Genomic DNA, 23000 nt, shown 5'->3' with positions numbered 1-23000 from the left:
ATTTATTTGCCTCTACTCCACAATTTGAGATTTGTAATAAAAAAAAAAATCACATGTGGTTAAAGTGCACATTGTCAGATTTTATTAAAGGGTGTTTTTATACATTTTGGTTTCACCATGTAGAAACTACAGCTGTATTTATTCATAGTCCCCCCCCCATTTCAGGGCACCATAATGTTTCGGACACATGGCTTCACAGGCATTTGTAATTGCTCAGGTGTGTTTAATCGTCTTCTTAATGCAGGTATAAGAGAGCTCTCAGCACCTAGTCTTTCCTACATTCTTTCCATCACCTTTGGAAACTTTTATTGCTGTTTATCAATATGAGGACCAAAGTTGTTCCAATGAAAGTCAAAGAAGCCATTATGAGCCTGAGAAACAAGAATCAAAAAGGGCTGTTGAGCCAAAACCAAATAGGCCAACGCCATTGTAGTGGGAGACTCCATTGTGAGAGGTACGGACAGGGGTTTCTGCGGCAACAGACGGGATTCGAGGATGGTGTGCTACCTTCCTGGTGCCAGGATCCAGGATGTCACGGACAGAGTGCAGAAAATCCTCAAGGGCGAAGGTGATCAGCCGGAAGTGGTAGTGCTTTAGAGAGCGCGGAAAAATGCTGAAAAGGAGGAACTCCAGGGTTGTTATCTCCAGTTTGCTTCCAGTTCCTCGTGCTGGCGAGAGCAGGAACAGGGAGATACGGGACCTGAATGTGTGGCTGAGGAACTGGTGATTTAGATCAGGGATTTAGATTCTTAGATCACTGGGATCTGTTTTGGAGTAAGGGGGAGCTGTACAAAAGGGACGGATTGCATCTTAACAGGTGGGGGACCAGCATTCTGGCAGGCAGGTTTGCCACTGCTACACGGGTGGTTTTAAACTGAATAAGGGGGGTGGGGTGTCAAATGGGATAGTCAAGGATGGAGTAAAAGGGAAAGGGTTTCTTAAATGTGTGAGCGGTGAGACAGAGGGGTGTAAAATGAGAGTAGAAGCAGTAGGTAGCAAAGTGAAAAGTAAAAGTGGCAGGCAGACAAATCCAGGGCAAAAATCAAAAAGGGCCACTTTTCAACATAATTGTATAAGGGGTAAGAGTTTTGTTAAAACAAGCCTGAAGGCTTTGTGTCTCAATGCAAGGAGCATTCGTAATAAGGTGGATGAGTTGAATGTGCAGATAGCTATTAATGACTATGATATAGTTGGGATCACGGAGACATGGCTCCAGGGTGACCAAGGCTGGGAGCTGAACATCCAGGAATATTCAATATTCAGGAGGGATAGACAGAAAGGAAAAGTAGGTGGAGTAGCGTTGCTGGTTAGAGAGGAGATTAACGCAATAGAAAGGAAGGAGGATGGGGAATCGATATGGGTGGAGCTGGGAAACACTAAGGGGCAGAAAACGCTAGTGGGTGTTGTGTACAGGCCACCTAACAGTAGTAGTGGAGTTGGGGATAACATCAAACAGGAAATTAGGAATGCGTGCAACAAAGATAAAACAGTTATAATGGGTGACTTCAATCTACATATAGATTGGGTGAATCAAATTGGCAAGGGTGCTGAGGAAGAGGATTTCTTGGAATGTATGCGGGATAGTTTTCTAAACCAACGTGTAGAGGAACCACCGAGAGAGCAGGCTATTTTAGACTGGGTATTGAGTAATGAGGAAGGGTTAGTTAGTCTTGTTGTACATAGCCCTTTGGGCAAGAGTGACCATAATATGGTAGAGTTCTTCATTAGGATGGAGAGTGACATTATTAATTCAAAAACAAGGGTCCTGAACTTAAAGAAAGGTAACTTTGAGGGTATGAGACGTGAATTGGCCAAGATAGACTGGCAATTGACTCTGAAAGGGTTGATGGTGGATATGCAGTGGAAGGCATTTAAAGACTGCATGGATGAACTACAACAATTGTTTATCCCAGTTTGGCAAAATAATAAATCAGGGAAGGTAGTGCATCCGTGGATAGCAAGGGAAATCAGGGATAGTATCAAAACAAAAGATGAAGCATACAAATTAGCCAGAAAAAGCAGCCTACCAGAGGACTGGGAGAAATTCAGAGTCCAGCAGAGGAGGACAAAGGGCTTAATTAGGAAAGGGAAAAACTCTGAAAGAAAACTGGCAGGGAACATAAAAACTGACTGCAAAAGTTTTTATAGATATGTGAAGAGAAAAAGATTAGTTAAAACAAATGTAGGTCCCTTGTCAGAAACAGGTGCAGTCACAAACAGGTGAATAAATTGATCGTTGGAGGAACTGAGTGAAATCCAGGTTAGCCGGGAAGTGGTGTTAGGTAAATTGAATGGATTCAAGGCCGATAAACCCCAGGGCCAGAAAGGCTGCATCCCAGAGTACTTAAGGAAGTAGCCCCGGAAATAATAGATGCATTAGTGATAATTTTTCAAAACTGTTTAGATTCTGGAGTAGTTCCTGAGGATTTGAGGGTAGCTAATGTAACCCCACTTTTTAAAAATGGAGGGAGAGGGAAAACGGGAAATTACAGACCAGTTAGTCTAACATCGGTAGTGGGGAAACTGCTAGAATCAGTTATTAAAGATGGGATAGCAGCACATTTGGAAAGTGGTGAAATCATTGGACAAAGTCAGCATGGATTTGTGAAAGGTAAATCATTTCTGACGAATCTTATAGAACTTTTTGAGGATGTAACTAGTAGAATGGATAAGGGAGAACCAGTGGATGTGTTATATCTGGACTTTTAGAAGGCTTTCGACAAGGTCCCACATAAGAGATTAGTATACAAACTTAAAGCACACGGTATGGGGGTTCGGTATTGATGTGGATAGAGAACTGGCTGGCAGACAGGAAGCAAAGAGTAGGAGTAAACGGGTCCTTTTCACAATGGCAGGCAGTGACTAATGGGGTACCGCAAGGCTCAGTGCTGGGACCCCAGCTATTTACAATATATATTAATGATTTGGACGTGGGAATTGAATGCAACATCTCCAAGTTTGTGGATGACACGAACTGGGGGGCAGTGTTAGCTGTGAGGAGGATGCTAGGAGGCTGCAAGGTGACTTGGGTAGGCTGGGTGAGTGGGCAAATGCATGGCAGATGCAGTATAATGTGGATAAATGTGAGGTTATCCACTTTGGTGGCAAAAACAGGAAAGTAGACTATTATCTGAATGGTGGCCGATTAGGAAAAGGGGAAATGCAACGAGTCCTGGGTGTCATGGCACACCAGTCATTAAAAGTAGGCGTGACCCCACCACTCGCCACATCTTCCCATCTCCCCCCCATGTCTGCCTTCCGCAAAGACCACTCCCTCCGCAACTCCCTTGTCAATTCTTCCCTTCCCTCCCGTACCACCCCCTCCCCGGGCACTTTCCGTTGCAACCGCAAGAAATGCAACACCTGTCCCTATGCCTCCCCCCTCGACTCCATTCAAGGACACAAGCAGTCGTTCCAGGTGCGACAAAGGTTCACCTGTATCTCCTCCAACCTCATCTACTGCATCCGCTGCTCTAGATGCCAGCTGATTTACATCGGTGAGACTAAGCGGAGGTTGGGCGATCGTTTCGCCGAACACCTCCGCTCAGTCCGCAAGAACCTACCTGAGCTCCCGGTGGCTCAGCACTTCAACTCCCCCTCCCATTCCCAATCCGACCTCTCTGTCCTGGGTCTCCTTCATTGCCAGAGTGAGCAACACCGGAAATTGGAGGAACAGCACCGCATATTCCGCCTGGGTAGCCTGCGGCCGGCGGGCATGAACATTGAATTCTCCCAATTTTGCTAGCCCTTGCTGTCTCCTCCCCTTCCTTAACCCTCGAGCTGTCTCCTCCCATCCCCCCGCCATGGGGCTCCTCCTCCCCCTTTATCAGTCTGAAGAAGGGTTTCGGCCCGAAACGTCACCTATTTCCTTCGCTCCATAGATGCTGCTGCCACCGCTGAGTTTCTCCAGCATTTTTGTGTACCTTCGATTTTCCAGCATCTGCAGTTCCTTCTTGACACGTTAAAAGTAGGCATGCAGGTGCAGCAGGCAGTGAAGAAAGGGAATGGTATGTTAGCATTCATAGCAAAAGGATTTGAGTATAGGAGCAGGGAGGTTCTACTGCAGTTGTACCTGGAGTATTACGTACAGTTTTGGTCTCCTAATCTGAGGAAAGACATTCTTGCCATAGAGCGAGTACAGAGAAGGTTCACCAGACTGATTCCTGGAATGTCAGGACTTTCATATGAAGAAAGACTGGATAGACTCGGCTTGTACTCGCTAGAATTTAGAAGATTGAGGGGGAATCTTATAGAAACTTACAAAATTCTTAAGGGGTTGGACAGGCTAGATGCAGGAAGATTGTTCCCTATGTTGGGGTAGTCCAAAACAAGGGGTCACAGTTTAAGGATAAAGGGGAAATCTTTTAGGACTGAGATGAGAAAATCATTTTTTACACAGAGAGTGGCGAATCTCTGGAATTCTCTGCCACAGAATGTAGTTGAGGCCAGTTCATTGGCTATATTTAAGAGGGAGTTAGATGTGGCCCTTGTGGCTGAAGGGATCAGGGAGTATGGAGAGAAGGCAGGTACAGGATACCGAGTTGGATGATGAGCCATGATATTGAATGGCGGTGCAGACTCGAAGGGGCAAATGGCCTACCCCTGCACCTATTTTCTATGTTTCTAATAAAACTTAGAGACATCAGCCAAACGTTAGGCTTACCAAAATCAACTGTTTGGAACATCATTTAGAAGAGAGCAATGATGAGCTTACTAATCGCAAAGGAACTGGTAGGCCAAGGAAGACCTCCACAGCCGATGACAGAAGAATTCTCTCTATAATAAAGAAAAATGCCCAAACACCTGTCCGCCAGATCAGAAACATTCTTCAAGAGTCATGTGTGGATTTATCAATGACCACTGCCTGCAGAAGACTTCATGAACAGAAATACAGAGGCCACACTGCAAGATGCAAACCACTGGTTAGCCACAAAAATATAGGATGGCTGGGTTATAGTTTGCCAAGAAGTACTTAAAAGAGCAACCACAGTTCTGGTAAAAGGTCTCGTGGACAAATGAGACGAAGATTAACTTATATCAGAGTGATGGCAAGAGCAAAGTATGGAGGAGAGAAGGAACTGCCCAAGATCCAATGCATACCACCTCATTTGTGAAACAAGGTGATGGGGGTGTTATGGCCTGGGCATGTACGGCTGCTGAAGGTACTGACTCACTCATGTTCATTGATGGTAGTAGCATAATGAATTGTGAAGTGTATAGACACACCCTATCTGCTCAAGTTGAAACAAATTCCTCAAAACTCATTTGTCGGCAGTTCATTCTACAGCAAGACAATGATCCTAAACATACTGCTAAAGCAACAAAGAAGTTTTTCAAAACTCAAAACTGGTCAATTCTTGAGTGGCCCAGTCAATCACCCGATCTGAACCCAATTGAACATGCCTTTTATATGCTGAAGAGAAAACTGAAGAGTACTAGTCCCCAAAATAAGCATAAGCTAAAGATGGCTGCAATACAGGCCTGGCAGACCATCACCAGAGAAGACACCCATCAACTGGTGATGTCCATGAATCGCAGACTTCAAGCAGTCATTGCATGCAAAGGATATGCAACAAAATACTAAACAAGACTACTTTCATTTACATGACATTGCTGTGTCCCTGACATTATGGTGCCCTGAAATGGAGGGGCTATGTATAAACACTGCTGTAATTTCTACATTACAACAATTTTACATTACTACATTACAAACCAAAATGTTAAAAAATGGAGTCCATTAAAATCTGATAATGTGCACTATAACCACATGTGATTTTTTTCTATTACAAATCATAAATTGTGGAGTAGAGGCAAATAAATAAATGATGGGTCTTTGTCCAAAATATTATGGAGAGCACTGTATCTGTTACTTCCTTGTATTATTTTAATAATGGAATATTAATGCAAACAAAATGAAATCAGCCATTGATCTGTGAGGAAGAAGCTTCAGATAATGGATGTCACAAAAGCATTTGAAGCTTAAATGTCTTTGTGATAATTGGGTTGGACAGCCTTTTTGTCGATAACTTTATTGATTTTAGAACCAAAGGAGGTTAACCGTAGGACGTAGTGTCCCGATGTAAATCTGATCTCTGTATAGCATAAATGTACAGTAAATACAAAGTAACAGTGGCAGCAGGCTCTTACCTGAAGCGTTGACAATCTTGGCATAGTATTATTGTGTTAACAGAGAATTGCTAGTTCAACGCTCACATTTGCCAATTTATTCTCAGTCTCAAACAGATGGAGATGGACACCAACAATCTTCAAGAGGAAGAACAAAAAGCTAATGCGAAGATGAAGGCAATCAATACCCAGAAAGGCAAACTTGTTTCGGAATTAACGCAGCTCATCAAGGTAGGACAGGCACAAAGGAATTTATGGAACAATACTTTTTTGTAATAAGTTCTTTCCATTTCTCAAATCTCTGACAAAATATGTTAAAAAGTGTATGGACATATTTGTGTAATTTTTATTTTGTTAAGAAATCATTAATGTGTAACCAGCAGTACACAAATCAATCTATTTTATGAAAATAATATAATAAATTAAGATGCTAAAGAGGCACCCATACCTAGGAATATTTTATTGATTTCTTAAAAAAAAAAAGGCTATTGACTTTAATATACCTTTGGATTAAGTCTGTACGAATTCTACAACGTAGATTTAATTTATTTTATATATATTTTCAATTATATGTATATTTTATTTATAGAAAATTGATATTTTCAAGTCTTGGCCTTGTATTACAATGTGTTAATTGTTAACCATACTTTGCAATTAAAAGTTGATTTGTGTGTAAAATGTTTTAAATTGCTTTCTTAGCTCGTTTCAAAACTAAATGTTAACACCACTGAGGCTACGAAGTGCAAAAGACACGTGATCTGTTTTATGCAAAAAGACTGCGGTACCTCTGTGCTTGTATTAGTGAGAGGGGAGTGAGAGGAGAGGTGAATACCAAAGTCAGTGTTGTACATGAATGCACAAAGTATAAGAAATAAAGTGGATGAGCTTGAGGCTCAGTTAGAAATTGGCAAGTATGATGTTGTGGGAATTACAGAGACAAGGCTGCAAGAGGACCAGGGCTGGGAACTGAATATTCAAGGGTATACATCCTATCAAAAAGACAGACTGGTGGGCAGAGGGAGTGGGGTAGCTCTGTTGGTGAGGAAGGAAATTCAGTCCCTTGCAAGGCGTGACATTGAAACAGGAGATGTGGAGTCAGTATCAAACAGTAGCCTGGATATAGGGTGCAATTTGAATCAAGAGTTAAAATTGGCATGTCGTAAAGGTAATGGTACGTTTGTTATGGGAGATTTCAACATGCAGGTAGACTGGGAAAATCAGGTTGGCACTGGACCCCAAGAAAGGGAATTTGTGGAGTGCCTCCGTGATGGATTCTTAGAGCAGCTTCTACCGGAGCCTACCAGGGAGAAGGCAATTCTGGATTTAGCGTTGTGTAATGAACCGGATTTGATAAGGGAACGTGATTAAGAAGCCATTAGGAGGTAGTGACCATAATATGATACGTTTTAATCTACAATTTGAGAGGGGGAAGGATAAATCGGTGTCAGTAATACAGTTGAATAAAGGAGACTATGGAGCCATGAGGGAGGAGCTGGCCAAAGTTGACTGGATGACAGTGGAACAACAATGGCAGGTATTTCTGGGAATAATACAGAAGGTGCAGGATCAGTTCATTCCAAAGAGGAAGAAAGATTCCAAGGGCAATAAAGGGCGACCGTGGGTGACAAGGGAAGTCAAGGACAGTATAAAAATAAAAGAGAAGTATATCGTAGCAAAGATGAGCGGGAAGCCAGAGGATTCGGTAACGTTTAAAGAGCAACAGAAGATAACTAAAAAGGCAATACGGGGAGAAAAGATGAGGTATGAAGGTAATCTAGCCAAGAATATAAAGGAGGATAGTAAAAGGTTCTTTAGGAATGTGAAGAGGAAAAAAATTGTTTAAACCAAAGTTGGACGCTTGAAGACTGAAAAAGGTGAATTTATTATGGGGAACAAGGAAATGACAGATGAGTTGAACAGGTACTTAAGATCTGTCTTCACTAAAGAGGACACAAACAATCTTCCTGATGCACTAGCCAGAGGATCTGGGGGATGGAGGAACTGAAGGAAATCCACATTAGGCAGGAAATGGTGTTGGATAGACTGATGGTACTGAAGGCTGATAAATCCCCAGGGCCTGTTGGTCTGCATCCCAGGGTACTTAAGGAAGTGGCTCTTGAAGTCATGGACGCATTGGTGATAATTTTCCAATGTTCTATAGATTCAGGATCAGTTCCTGTGGATTGGGGGGTAGCTAATGTTATCCCACTTTTTAAGAAAGGCAGGAGAGAGAAAACAGGGAATTATAGACCAGTTAGCCTGACATCGGTGTTCGGGAAGATGCTGGAGTCAATCATAAAATATGAAATAGCGGCACATTTGGATAGCAGTAACAGTCAGCATGGATTTATGAAGGGGAAATCATGCTTGACTAATCTTCTGGAAATTTTTGAGGATGTAACTAGGAAAATGGACAACGAAGAGCCAGTGGATGTACCTGGACTTTCAGAAAGCATTTGATAAGGTTGCACATAGGAGATTAGTGGGCAAAATTAGGGCACATGGTATTGGGGGTACAGTGCTGACATGGATAGAAAATTGGTTGGCAGACAGGAAACAAAGAGTAGCGATTAACGGGTCCCTTTCAGAATGGCAGGCAGTGACTAGTGGTGTACCGCGAGGCTCGGTGCTGGGACCGCAGCTATTTACAATACATATTAATGATTTAGATGAAGGGATTACAAGTAACATTAGCAAATTTGCAGATGGCACAAAACTGGGTGGCAGTGTGAACTGTGAGTAGGATGCTATGAGAATGCAGGGTGACTTGGACAGGTTGGGTGAGTGGGCAGATGCAGTTTAATGTGGATAAATGTGAGGTTATCCACTTTGGTAGAAAAAACAGGAAGGAAGATTACTATCTAAATGGTGTCAAGTTGGGAAAAGGGGAAGTATAATGGGATCTGGGGGTCCTTGTTCATCAGTCAATGAAAGTAAGCATGCAGGTGCAGTAGGCAGCGAAGAAAGCAAATGGCATGTTGGCCTTCATAACAAGAGGAGTTGAGTATAGGAGCAAAGAGGTCCTCCTGCAGTTGTACAGGGCCCTAATAAGACCACACCTGAAGTATTGTGTGCAGTTTGCTCCAAATTTGAGGAAGGACATTATTGCTATTGAGGGAGTGCAGTGTAGGTTCACAGGGTTAATTCCCTGGTTGGCGGGACTGTCGTATGTTGATAGAATGGAGCGGCTGGGCTTGTATACTCTGCAATTTAGAAGGATGAGAGGGGATCTTATTGAAACATAGAAGATTATTAAGGGTTTGGACACGCTAGAGGCAGGAAACATGTTCCCGATGTTGGGAGAGTCCAGAACAAGGGGCCACAGTTTAAGAATAAGGGGTAAGCCATTTAGAACGGAGATGAGGTAACACTTTTTCACAGAGAGAGTTGCGAGTCTGTGGAATTCTCTGCCTCGGAGGGCAGTGAAGACCGGCTGCCACAGAAGGTAGTTGAGGCCAGTTCATTGGCTATATTTAAGAGAGAGTTAGATGTGGCCCTTGTGGCTAAAGGGATCAGGGGGTATGGAGAGAAGGCAGGTACAGGATACTGAGTTGGATGATCAGCCATGATCATATTGAATGGTGGTGCAGGCTCAGAGGGTTGAATGGCCTACTCCTGCGCCTATTTTCTATGTTTCTCTGGAAACATTCAAGAGCTAGATAGGGCTTTTAGGTGTCGGGATATGGTGAAAAGGCAGGAACAGGGTACTGATTATGGATGATCAGCCATGATCGCATTGAATGGTGGTGCTGGAATGGAAGGGCCGTATGACCTACTCCTGCACCTATTGTCTATTGCTGCCATGGAATCTGTAAAGTGCAAGCACCCTGGGGATTGACCATTTATCAAGATTTCATTTTTTCAGGTGTTCTTTTCAAAATTGCCATAGCTTTATTTTTAAGAATATAGACAGTTAGTAACATGGGACATTCTTTTAACTAGCATCCAAAGTGGTAGAGAGCACACTATATGCTTGGGACAAAGACCTGCAAGCATACAAACTGGGTGATAGCGAATTCTCTTCCTTTATGTGATATGGGTGGAATTATTTTTGTGCTTCATTTTAATGTTGACGCTGTTCCAAGCATTTTATTTCCAACTGGCAGGATGGATGGGCAGTTCACTTAAATAATTTCTCACAAGGTTCAATGAAATCTTCCTTATGGAAATAAAATAATAATTGAATCATTTACGGTTGCTGACAAAACAGACTTATCAAGCAAAGATGTGACAAGTAACCTAAACAGAATCCTATTACAGTAAACCCACTACTTAATCAGTCCCTTTCTTTATTTCCAGTCTACAATGTTATGAAGATTTTTCAGTACACTGGCAATGCAAATAGGCATTTTTGTTATAGCTGTTCACAGGAGCAGTAGGGTGGTGAACATTTATGGGATGGGGCCAAGAAGTGACGTACACTGTTACACTCCTTCACTCTTTTGTTTCTAGACCTGCATGACACTGAACATGGAGAAAGTTTTCTTTGTTCTCGATAACACTTTGTTAATTTATCAGAAGAATCAGGTGGAAACTGAATTTAAAGAATCTAATGCAGAGCAAAAAATCAAAGAGGTATAGTTACCACACTTTATGCTGACTCGGTATATTGAGATTGATGAATGAATTGCTTTTGCCAGCACTGTTCTGTTAACCCCAAGTTGCGATGGATACTTTAATCAAACTGATTATTTTTCCTATCTTTATTTCACACTTCAATTTATTTAAATAGTCTCCATAGAGTAATCCAAATTTATACAAAATGGCATTAACTCGTTAATGTGTTGCAAGTGGTGCCTTTCTAGTTTGAAGTCTTGCTTGACACTTACCATTTATATTTATGTAACCTTGTTCTCTTATGTAAAATTTATAGTATATAAATTGGTCAAATTAGTCTAGTTGACATTGATATAATGCCATTGTCCGTGACATTGTTTTGATTTTGGATTATAGCAACAATATAGAAGTCTGGATGACAAAAAACACAGACTTTTGAATACATGTAAGGAGCGTATGAAAGCAGCTAGAGAAATCTGTGACTTGGATCCAAATCAAAAAGATATCCCCCCAGAACTGATGACAGTAAGTAAAAGCGAACTGCTGAATTATACCATTGTGCAGAGATTGACACCCTGGAAGAACTTGGGCCTGGCCTGTCATCGCCCTGAAGGAGTAATTTTATATGTCTGCACATATTTGTATTTATTAATGGGGCTTCAAGAAGTGCACATTCAAATATGAACTGTACGGTTCCAGATGAACATGATAGATTATCATTGATGATTCAGGATGCAAAAAAAAGAATGGGGTTACCTGAGGTTAGACAGATTTAAATGACTACCAGAGTACAGACACACTCCGGCTTGCACCATAGGTAAAATCACACTTACATAAACAATTCGGTACTGGTGCAATAAGTTTACTTTCCAGTTTACGTTTCCAAGCTGCATTTCTACACTAAACTAAAAGAACACCTTCGATATGCGTGCTTCTCCCAATGTGCTTGGGGCAGAATTTGAAGGGACTGCACAAGGTCACGCCTTACCCAGTCCGACAGCTAAAAGGGGGCAGAGATACACCTTTGAATCTCCGTTTCCTTCCCATCCTGTGCTCGCTGCAGACTGAAAGTTACAAACGCAGAAGAAGAAAGAACTCAAATGTATTTCCAAACTCTCCTTCCCCTTCCACCACTTATGAAATGCGGCTTGCAATTTAGCCAATGGTGGGACCTGCTGGACAACAAAAAACAAAACAAGTGAGGAATCGGTTGAGTTCAGCATTCCTGTTATTCCCCTGCTGTCTGCTAGATGGCGCACAGGCTTACACCGGTCCATTCCTATAGATCCTGTTGATTTCAGACAAGCATTGCTCACCATGTGACTGTCTGTCAGGCCCTGAGATTTATTCAAATTAATCCCATCCCAATTACTTTTTACATGGTAACTGGTAACTGAAGAGCCGTTTCTGACTTGCGTAAAATCTGACATATGTAAGGGTTCACGGAGCGTAATATTTAGGTATGTCGGGGAGCGACTGGAGACAATTTTAAGTAATTGAATTATAAAAATAGTAAATGCTTTCTTTACTTCTCAACTGATAACAAAAGGTACACTGGTTTCAAAGTGAAAACTAAACTTATAGGACCAACCAAAAGATGTGAAACATAATCACATTCGGTGTTCATTTTTACATTGGCTAAATGGTGAAATCATGGATTAGTTTAATGAAAGGGAAAATTAATGTTAACTTGTGTACCTATGGTATTAAATTAATAAAATATTATAGATGGAATTTTATATTTGTAAGAGAGGTTATCATCTGTATTGGCTGTGGGTTTGATACGTGATAAGTGGCGGACCTATATTTTTGGGGCCCTGAAGCTTGAACTGTTATGGGGCCCCTTCGCAACCAGCAACGAGGTCTGGGTAACCATTTATCTTCTTCAATGGGGTTTTTCCACGACAGGCTGGCTTGGCCCCTGACAAGGGTGACTAGGGTGGCGGTTCAGGAGCCTGAAGCTCCTGCATTTTCAATAAATTGAAACTGATTCCCAGGCGTTCTGGTAGTTTACATAACTACAGAATTTTTCTAACACATAAGCAGTAAAATAACCCCCAAAAGATATGTATTTCATGAAATAGACAACAGACAATAGGTGCAGGAGTCTGCCATTCACTGTGTTAATCCCCTCGACTAACTAAACCCCTCACCTCGATGATACCTCACTCGTAAACTTCACCTCACACCTAAACCTCGCCACGACTTTTTATTAAATGCTTTCTTTACTTGCTCAAATGATAACAAAAGCTAACACTGGTTATCAAAACGTGAAAACTAAACTTATGGGGGACCAACCAAAGATGGCGAACAGGGCACCACATCGGTGTCAGTTGGGAGCGTTTGAGCCCTAAATGCGACGCCCGGGGCATGCCGTAGCCTCCTAATGAAAGGAAAATTAATGTTACTTGTGATGACCTATTCTAGGGCGGCGGTTAAAATATTATATGAGAGTGGAATTTTATATTTGTAAGAGAGGTTACATCTATTGGATGTGGGTTTGATACGTGATCTCAGTGGCGGCCTATATTTTTGAGTGGCTGAAGATTGAACTGTTATGGGGCCGCCTCGCCAACCAGCAACGAGGGAAATGGGGGTAACCATTATCTTCTTCAATGGGGTGTTTTTCCCAGACGGTGGTGGCGGGTTCAGGAGGCAGTGAAGCTCCTGCATTTTCAAATAAATTGAAATGATTCACAGCATATTCTGGTAGTTTACATAACGACAGGCCCATTTCGAAATACATCAAGCGTACAACATAACCCCCATAAAAGATATAATATTTCATGAAATAGACAACAGTTTCAAATAGGTCAGGAGTCTGACATTCACTCTGTGTTCAGGTGATCGTCCACAAGCAGTTACCCCTTTCCTGCCTTATAAGGATATCCATGAGATGGACTGCTATCTTAAGATGCAATTTCTATCTCCTCTTGAAAGCCTCCAGAGAATTAGCCTCCGCTGCACAGTTCCACTATTGAAGATAGTCGGAGTCAAAGGTATGGGGATGTAGGAGAGGAACGGACGGTAATGATTGGGATGATCCAGCCGTGTCGATCATGCATGCTGGCTTGAAGGGCCGAAATGAGACATCGTACTCCGGTGTGGACGTATTCCTCATCTCCGTAGCTAAATGGCATACACACCTATTCTTGAAACTCTGGCAATGGTCTGGACTTTCCCAGCATTGGAAACAAGTTTCCTGCCTTCTGCATGTCCAAAACCTTAATAATTTATATGTTTACAATAAATAGCCTCATACAGCTAAAAAAAATCTTAAAAAAAAATATGTTCCTGAAATGTTATCTTTGCGTAGCACTGAGTGAGAAAAAAACTTTTTCACCAGAGTTGTGAAGGTATGGCAATTCTCGGGCTACAGCAGGCATTGTCTATCACTTTCAGCAGCACCATGGTCATCCCATCTAGAGCTCAGACAAGCACTTCTCCTCGAACTCACCTGTACGCTCACTTCCCCTCCACTGTACACCTCGACTAATCCCCTCGACTAACTAAACCCCTCACCTCGACGATACCTCACTCGTAAACTTCACCTCACACCTAAACCTCGCCACGACTAAACTTTACCTCGTTAAACCTTGCCCCTGAAATAAACCTCTTACCTCACCTCACACCTTAACCCCACCTCAACTTAACTAAACCTCCCAACTCGCACCTAATCCGCGCCTCGACTAATTGCCGCCTCTCTCCCGCTCCCGCCGGTGGGAGGGGCGAGGCGAACGCACGCTGACGTTGACGTCGAGCCCCGCCCCCGCCCGTGGCAGCCGCAGCCCCTCCTCACCGGAGCAGGAGAGAGGCAGCGATTAGTCGAGGCGGGGTTGAAGTGTGAGGTGAAGTTTAGTCGAGGCGAGGGGTTTAACCAATGTGAAAAATCAGGTTCAATCTGATTCATACTCTGCATGACTAAAGTCACTGTCTGGGAGCGGCCACCTCCGGGATTAGAGGGCCATGATAAGACCGGTAATTTCCTTCATTGTTGCATGAGTAGATTCCGCCCTGTAGGTGGGAGTTGTGCAGTGGATCAGCGATGAAATCTAGACTTTTTTTGCTGCCTATGTGCACAGTTTGCACAATCTGCAATTACATCCAGCACTTTGTGCAAAGAAATTTGAAGGGGACTTGGTCTCTAGAGCTAATAAGAAAACATTAGATGGTTACAGTTCCTTTGATGATAGTAATGTTTAGAATGCTGGATTGTCTAGGACAATTGGCTGTTTCTGTGGGACTACGCCACGTTGTTGTGCTGGACACGTGACGCTGTATTTTAATAGGACTCCTTTTCGCTATCATGAGGCGAATGTTGTACAATTGATCGATGTCTGAGTATTATTACACTTTTGTGGTTATTCTTCTGTGTAATCAATAAGCACATTATGAGCAAGCTGATGTCGGCCAATAAGCCTTGGATTTGTCGCCATCACTATGTCCTGAAAATCATTTGCGTTTTTTCAATTGCTAACCAAAAAACTCAGATACTAAAGGAGTATTTTCAATTTCGATAGGACTTTTAAAGATTGACAATCATTCTTTTCGAGCACCTAGGCACTATTCGACGTTCTTCCTAACCCCATAAGATGAAATGAATGCGTCTTAATGCGGGAAAAGGTCAAAAGAGGCAATCAGGTGTACTAGGATTGAAATTTTTCAGCCATTATTCTTTTTCCCTCTAGTATCATGGAGTTGTAAAACATTTAAAAATTTACGGTTAATCATGACGGAAATGGATATGCGTGGGCATGTGGGACAATCATGAATTACTTCACTAAGTTTGACTTTGGGGACTTGTCTGAAGTTGAAGCTATCACTACGGCTTTTCGATTGTAGTGAAAGTTAGTAGCCATGGCCATTTTCAAGTCAAAATATATCGAAAAAATAATGTAACAAATAAATCTGCATTGATTTCACGAATCCAGGTAGCTATGCATGACACTTGTCATACGTTGTACAAAGCCACTCCCATAGTAACTTTTTGAAGTCTAAATAGATCCGTTTATTTTCTGCCATAGATCTCCATAGATATGGATGTAATACAGAATAGGTGAAATTTAAAATGATAGGAGAACAAAAGAATCCTGTTCCTATTATGCTAGGTTACACTGAATGTCTCCATTGTAGAGCAGAATTGGAGCAAAGCCAAGTTTGAACGGGGGATTTTCTGAGCGCTGTACAAGATCATGGGTCTAGCGTAGGGTCAGAGAAACGTGTTCCCTGGTTATGTGGTTTAACTCATGAGTAATACTTTGAGTCACAAGCTCGTTATATGATAAAAGCTGTTGGCTAAAAATGACATATAAGATGCAAAAAGTACAAGAGGAAAAGGTTGATAATCAGATTTGCAGCGCGTCTGTTAATAATAAGTTTGTTAGTAACACAGAATGATCAGGGATTATCTGAAAAAGGATTAGAAGTATATACCAGGACAAATGTTTGTAGGGCTACAGGGAAAAGTGTGGGTACCTTCGGTTCTATTTTACGATTAACGGGAGTCTAAAAATAGGAGAGGCAGTAGGATTTATAGACCGGTGAGAAAGATATATAAGGGGGATCAGTGAAACATGTGTCTGTCAGGGGTGTTGGGTAGTATAGAGCCGAGCTATCAAGCGCGGTGTGAGAGCCAGGTACTAATTAGGGTATGCGTAGTCAGTTTACAATGTACTAAACCTTCACTATGCCGGTAAAACTATTAATCACAAACATGTATCTGCGTTAATTGCCATTAATTAGCGAAAAACTGAATTTCGAGATGTGAGGGAAATTTGTAATTCAATTGAAATCATTATTACACTGATTAATGACATGGGGGGGGGAATAAAATATCACAATATATTTGGCGCGGTCAGGCTCTTAGTAACTCCCCCATGAGTAATACTGTCAAAAAGCCTCTAATAGACTGGGAAGAGTACCAGATGCATGAGTTGAAATAAAGTCGGTGGACAATAATCATGACATTGCTCTCTGCTGAATTCATAAGTTCTAAAATATTTATTTTCTTAGGTTGTGGATGAATACAAGCGGAGAAACAAGAAATAGAAAATTTGACCGAGGAGCTAAATAGAAAGAAGAGTGAATTAGACAATTATAAACATAATATCTCACAGGTTGTTGGAACAAATATTTCTTTGGCAATTACATTCATGTCATTTTGGATTTTTAACCATTTGTACAAGCTGTCAGTGTGATTTCTATGTTAACAATTTTCCCATGTAGGTAAAAGAAAGAGGTTCTTAAATCACCTTGAAAGCGCTGTTGAACAAAAATTAATGAGAACATTGTAGCGAGTTAGTATTTTCTGCTCATCGTATGCGAAAACAACTAATGTGGCAGGTGAAGTTGACTCCCAATAGCAACAAACTTGAGGGTTGCAGATGACCTTTTCCCACTAATTCGAGACATTGGACATGCCTGTAATTATACCAATCCTACTTGTCTATAGTTCACACCATTTTGGTTAGCAAAAAACAGGAAAGTCAGATTAGTTATCTAATGCGTGTCAAAGTTGGGAAAGTGGGAAGTACAACGGGATCTGACGGGAGAGGTTACAGCACGGCAGTGAAGGAAAAAGGAACGAACAGCGAATGGCTTGTGTGGCCAGTTGTATGAACCAGAAGAGGATTTGAGGGATAGGGCAAAAAGAATGTCCTTACGGACGGAGGGTGGTATGAGGGCACCATAGTGAGACCACACCTGGAGTATTGTGTCAGTTTTGGTCGCTTAATTTGAGGAAGGACATTCTTGCTATTGCGGGGGAGTGAGTGTAGTTTCACAGAGTTAATTCCTGGGATGGTCGGACTGTAATATCTGTAGAGAATGGAGCAGATGGGCTTGTTTACTTGGAGTTAGAATGGATGAGAGTGTATCTTATCCCGAGATTTTGGAATTCATACAATTGTCCACTTGAATATTGCACTGTAGAGACTGGCTGATATAATATGGTCCAGCAGTAGACCTGTTGCCTCTTTACTCCCCTTGGTAGTTCCTATTGCATGCCTTTCTTTTTATTACAGCCATGTTGGTCCAAAGCATACATATTGCCCATGCCTTGAAAATGCTTCCCCACCCCATGCTAGTCTTGTGGTTGTATTTGTCTTCATCATTAGAGCCTCCCATAGCCTTGGCGAACGTGTGAACCAGAGTGCACTGAGAGCAATGATTGGGCATGAGGGCCTACTCCTGAGAACTGCCTTGATGTCCTTCAGCCAGGTCTTTTCAGCAGTTATTTAGAAAGAGTTTAAATGTGTACAGATTTCTAACCATATATTATAACTAAAAAAAAATCAATTTAGTTAAAGTACAGTGAACTGCTGCTGCGAACTAATTAAAAACATAAAGATAAAGAAACAAAAACTTGGTCTTCTGAAGCATTTTACTCTCTGATTACCAAATATACATAATGGATCCGCACTGGATACACCGTTCATCCTGGCTTAAAGCGAGGGGCCAGATGTGAAGTGCATCTGGCTTCTCAGTTTAGTGATCAGTATCTGCCGTGCTACTCTGTGCAAGCACACAACCATCTGACTTCTAGTGTGTTCACTGCAGATGCAGAAACCATGAACTCATTGGCCCACAGGACATAATTAACAATCCTGCATATAATACTTATATTCTCTTTTTGTGAACGTAACTATTGTTTCATTTACAAAGCCAAACAGTGAAAATATTTTAGCATTTAATCAGTGTTTCATGGTCACCATCATCACGTGGAAAGTTAATTCTTTAAAGTAATAACATGTGCTGACCAAATATGATCAAAAATGATCAAACAAACTTGAAGAGAAAACAAATAGAAGTGGGAGTAGACCAGAGAGTTCCATGAACCTGCTCCACATTCAGTAAGATTGTGGCTGATCCTTTAACTCGAGTTCACTTTGCTGCCCATTTACAGTATCCTTTAATTCTCTTAAAGTCCAAAGATTTGTCAGTCTGTACCTTGAATACACTCAATTAATGTCCAACGACACAGAATTCCAAAGGTTTATACTCAATTCCAGCCTTGACTGACTGACTCCTCATCCTGCAGAAACAGACTCTTAACGGCTACCCTGTAGATGCCACTCCGTCCAGTAATTCTCAATCAGATTACCTCTCTTCCTTCTAAACTCTGTTGATTTGGACAATTATAATCTCAAAGACAGCTACATTTTTCATTCCAATGTGTACTCTTTTTTTTGCCCCATAGGAGGAATATGACAAGTACGGTATCCGAATTAGAGTCAAGTTTCGCAGCAGCACTCAGCTGCACGAACTCACCCAACATCACCAGAGTGGTGGAGAGAGAAGCGTTTCAACAATGCTGTATCTGATGGCACTACAGGAACTAAATCGGTGCCCCTTTCGTGTTGTAGATGAGATAAATCAGGTACTTCTATCAGCTGAACTTTTATTTATTTCTCTGTGAGTGAAACTGCAAGATGTGGTGCAAGAAGAAGTAAATTGTAGAATCTTATTGCGTGCAGAAAGCCATTCAACTCATAATGTCTGTACTAAACAGATTCATTATAATTATAAATACTGTCTAGAATAATTCAGTTGCTTTTCAAAGAACTGCAATAAAATACAAACCTCTATCTGTGAGGGCTTGCAGGGCCTCTGTTTAATGTTGTATCAACAAGATGTCTCTTCCAACCATTCAGTGCTCAAACAATCCTGCAAAGGAGTAACTGAGATTTTGTGTACAGATATCTACCGAGTGACACAACTGATAACATGGAAACTGATCTCTCAAAAATTGTCTAAATTTGTGTGAATAAAGTATCCTGCTATGGGAAAACGTTGGAATAACAGTGACAATAACTGTACCAGGAGCGCTGACCCTTTTTGTTGATTGCAGGGAATGGATCCCACCAATGAGAGGAGGGTGTTTGAGATGGTGGTGCGTGCTGCTTGCAAGGAAAATACCTCTCAGTATTTTTTTATCACGCCCAAGGTACATTGGCTAAATTTTCAATTATTACGTATTGTTCTATTTCAGATTTATGCACAGTTTTGATAGACAATTATCAGAAATAAATCTTGGACTGGAAAAGTTGAAATGGAAGTACTAGTTGATACAGGAATATTTTGTCCCCTGCTACCTGATGGATTATCACAAAACATAAAATGGCGAAAGTTCCTTGAAAATAGCATCACGGGTAGACAGCGTAGTGAAGAAAGTTATAGGCGTACTGGCCTTCATCAGTCAGGTTATGAAAGTCGGGACGATGTCTTGCAGTTTCAATAGCAGTCAGTGAGACTGCACCGTGTAGTGTTATGTTCAGTTTCGGTCACCCTGCTATTGGAAAGATGCTAATAGGATAAAAACAGCACGGAGAAGATTTATGAAGATGTTACCAGTACTCGAAGCACTGAGCTATAAGGATAGGTTGGGCAGGCTAGGACTTTATTCCTTGGACTGTAGGAAACTGAGGAGTGATCTTATAGAAATATATGAAATCATGAGTACATGGATTGGGTGTATACACAAGATTTTTCCTGGATTGGGGATTCAAGAACTAGAGGGCATAGGCTTAAGGTGAAAGGAGAAAGATTTAATCGGAACCTGAGGTGTAAAATGTTCACATGGGGGGTGGGGTGGTGGTTATATATATATGGAATGAGCAGCTAGAGGAAGTAGTTGAGGCAAGTACAATAACATTTAAGTCATTTGTATATGGATAGGAAATGTGTAGAGTGATTTGGGCCATACACAGACAAATGAGGACACAAGGAACTACAGATGCTGGCTTACAAAAAGGACGCAAAGTGCTGGAGTAACTCAGTGGATCAAGCATCATCACTGGAGAATATGGATAAGTGATTTTCAGATTGAAGAAGGGTTCCAAATCAAACCATCATGTATCCATGTTCATCAGAGATGCTACCTGACCTACTGAGTTACTCTGCCATTTTGTGTCTTTTTTTGCAGGCAAATTAGACTGGTTTAGATGGGTATTTTGGTCGGTGTGGACGAGTTGGGGCTGTTTTGTGTTATATGACTCTATATCGTGATAGTAGGGAAAATGTGTAGTGTATTAGATGGAGTAAATGTGTATGAAGATTATAGGAAGAGTGAGTGGTGTAGTAGTGTCAGCCAGCTTTTGTAAGACTCTATGGCTGTTTTTGTTTGCTTACTGCACTTTGGTTTCCCACAGCTGTTGCAGAACCTAACCTATGTTGACAACATGACAGTGCTGTGTGTTTACAATGGGCCACACATGCTGCCACCGGGCAAGTGGAATCTGAATGCTTTCCTCAGGCGGCGACGGAGGGTGCAAATACATAACTGAGAAGCCATCAGCATCTCCCTTATTACATCAATACTGTTTACAAGCAAAAGGGTTGCCTTGTGACTCAGGGCTATTTCTTCAATTACTTGCATCAGCAATCTTTTTCAAAACTACATATGGTTTTGAAGAAGGATCCGACCCGAAGCATCACCTATCCATGTTCTCCTGAGATTCTGTGTGACCTGCTGCGTTACTCCAGCCCTTTCGGTTTTGTATGTTTTTGGAGAATGGGATGGTGGAAGATCTAAATGTCATTTTGCCTGTGCTTGACAGTATACCTTTGCTTATTATTTTTGAAATGAATGAAAATAGTATGTAATTATTTGACTGCTGGTATCCATTGTGATCCTGGTGTGTGAACATGTGTGTTCTGGAACCAATTGCTCAACAGCCTTGATGAATGCGTGTTACATAAATGGACTAGATATTGCTGATGCAGCAATATAAATTTGTCCCTTTATTGGCCACACACCATTGTCCTTACGCACATCTACCCATGCAGTTATATTCAATGCTTTCATTCTGGTGTGCCTTGATCTTAACAGAACTGTTATAGAGTGTTGTAAAAAGTAAATGTGAGTCAAGAGTTTCTCTCAGTAAAGAGAGATTCCATTTAAAGATAGATTCCTCAGTAAAGATTGAGGATTTCCATTTAATATCCCTGGATATGAGTACTTGCTTCATTAGCAAATTTAATGAAGCAAATTGCCAGTAAAATCCTGCTGGATATCCCAATCTTGGGTTGTCTGATAAATTTATGACGACACTTAGATCAGTTTTGAATGGGGATATGCAGAACCATTTCCCCTTTTAGGAAAGAGAAAACATATATGCTTCAAATACATTTTTGTTAAAACTGTGCCTGTCAGCCAGCAATTAGAAAATCAATAATGAGCTATTTCAGGTTCATGAGCAGCTCCCTGTTAGCAGCAGATCTTATTTTAAATAGTGAAATAAACTTTTGAGTAGGACTGGAATCCAACTTCTATTGGAAACAAAAGTTACTCCTCTCTCAAATTGGAACTATGCTGTACACATAATTCATGAACTCTGCAGGATAAGGTATTTTGCATCCTACCCGTCAGGATGCATATTACATAGAAAGAGAATAATACTGAGGGTAATTTAAATTGGCTATCAAAAGCTTTGTCTGTTATAGATTTAGCCAGTACTCTAGTTGTGCTGCACGAGCAACTTGTCAAATTGTGTGCCTTGCACACTTTTTTTAAGACTCACCAAATCTCTTGTGTTCTCATGAAATCACTTGACAGAGGGTTGTTGCCAAGTCCTCCATAATTTATTCAGTAGAACACGGTGTTGCACCAGCGGCAAGGCCTGCATCTTTGCCTTCAATATTGCTGTCGGCCATATTAAAAAACATTGTAGTTTTAATCTGTGGCATCATTCAAATATGGAACGTGACTGGTTTAAAAAGATATCTATTTAAAATGCTGTACTTGCATCTGCCTTATTTTTGTAAATAATGGATAACAGAATATTTAGTGTCCTAGAGTTGCAGGTGTTTTCTAATCAGTGTATTCCATAATTTTTACCAAATAAATTGCTACATGCACAATTTTAATGAGAACAAATATAATTCTATAATTCCTTCCAGTTTTCCCTTGATCTCCCTGTTACTCCTGTCTCAGCCTGATAATGCCTTTAGAGGAAGGCCAAACATGCCATATTCATAGCTCCAGATATTCTATAAAGGGGAATATCTGGGATCTGATTCTGGTATCTGCCCTTTTATGACTTCATTGCAACTAAACCAATTCATTGAATTTCCTTCGCATTAGCTTTTAATGAAACATGTTAAAAAATTGTATAATTTTCTCCTTGTGCATTTTTGTAAAATTCCATGGAAAATATTTTGGTGTTTAAATTGTCTTTGAGAACTCATTTGTTGTTTTGATACTTTTAATGTGCACTTGCTATTTGTTTTAAAAGAAAATAATTACCCTTTGAAATGGTTTGTCCCTGTATGAAGTGAAATAAATTATGTTTATTTTTGCAGTGTCATTTTTAAGTTCA

The 23000-nt window shown here is 41.1% G+C and overlaps 1 protein-coding gene across 1 annotated transcript in view; it reads left to right on the top strand.

The window, feature by feature from the left end:
• smc5 (structural maintenance of chromosomes 5) overlaps positions 1-22988 on the top strand; it is a 74353-nt gene extending 51365 nt beyond the window's left edge. The window contains 8 exon segments of the mRNA XM_055630820.1: positions 6202-6357; positions 10579-10701; positions 11080-11208; positions 16696-16717; positions 16720-16874; positions 18881-19060; positions 19532-19627; positions 20832-22988. Coding sequence (XP_055486795.1) covers positions 6202-6357; positions 10579-10701; positions 11080-11208; positions 16696-16717; positions 16720-16874; positions 18881-19060; positions 19532-19627; positions 20832-20966 — 996 coding nt within the window. The 3' untranslated portion in view covers positions 20967-22988.
• Positions 22989-23000: the final 12 nt, after the last annotated feature.

Source organism: Leucoraja erinacea, chromosome 3 (genome assembly GCF_028641065.1).
Source record: "Leucoraja erinacea ecotype New England chromosome 3, Leri_hhj_1, whole genome shotgun sequence".
NCBI lineage: Eukaryota > Metazoa > Chordata > Chondrichthyes > Rajiformes > Rajidae > Leucoraja > Leucoraja erinaceus.
Note: the sequence above shows the minus strand (reverse complement) of the source record. Positions and strands in the feature narration are given on the sequence as shown.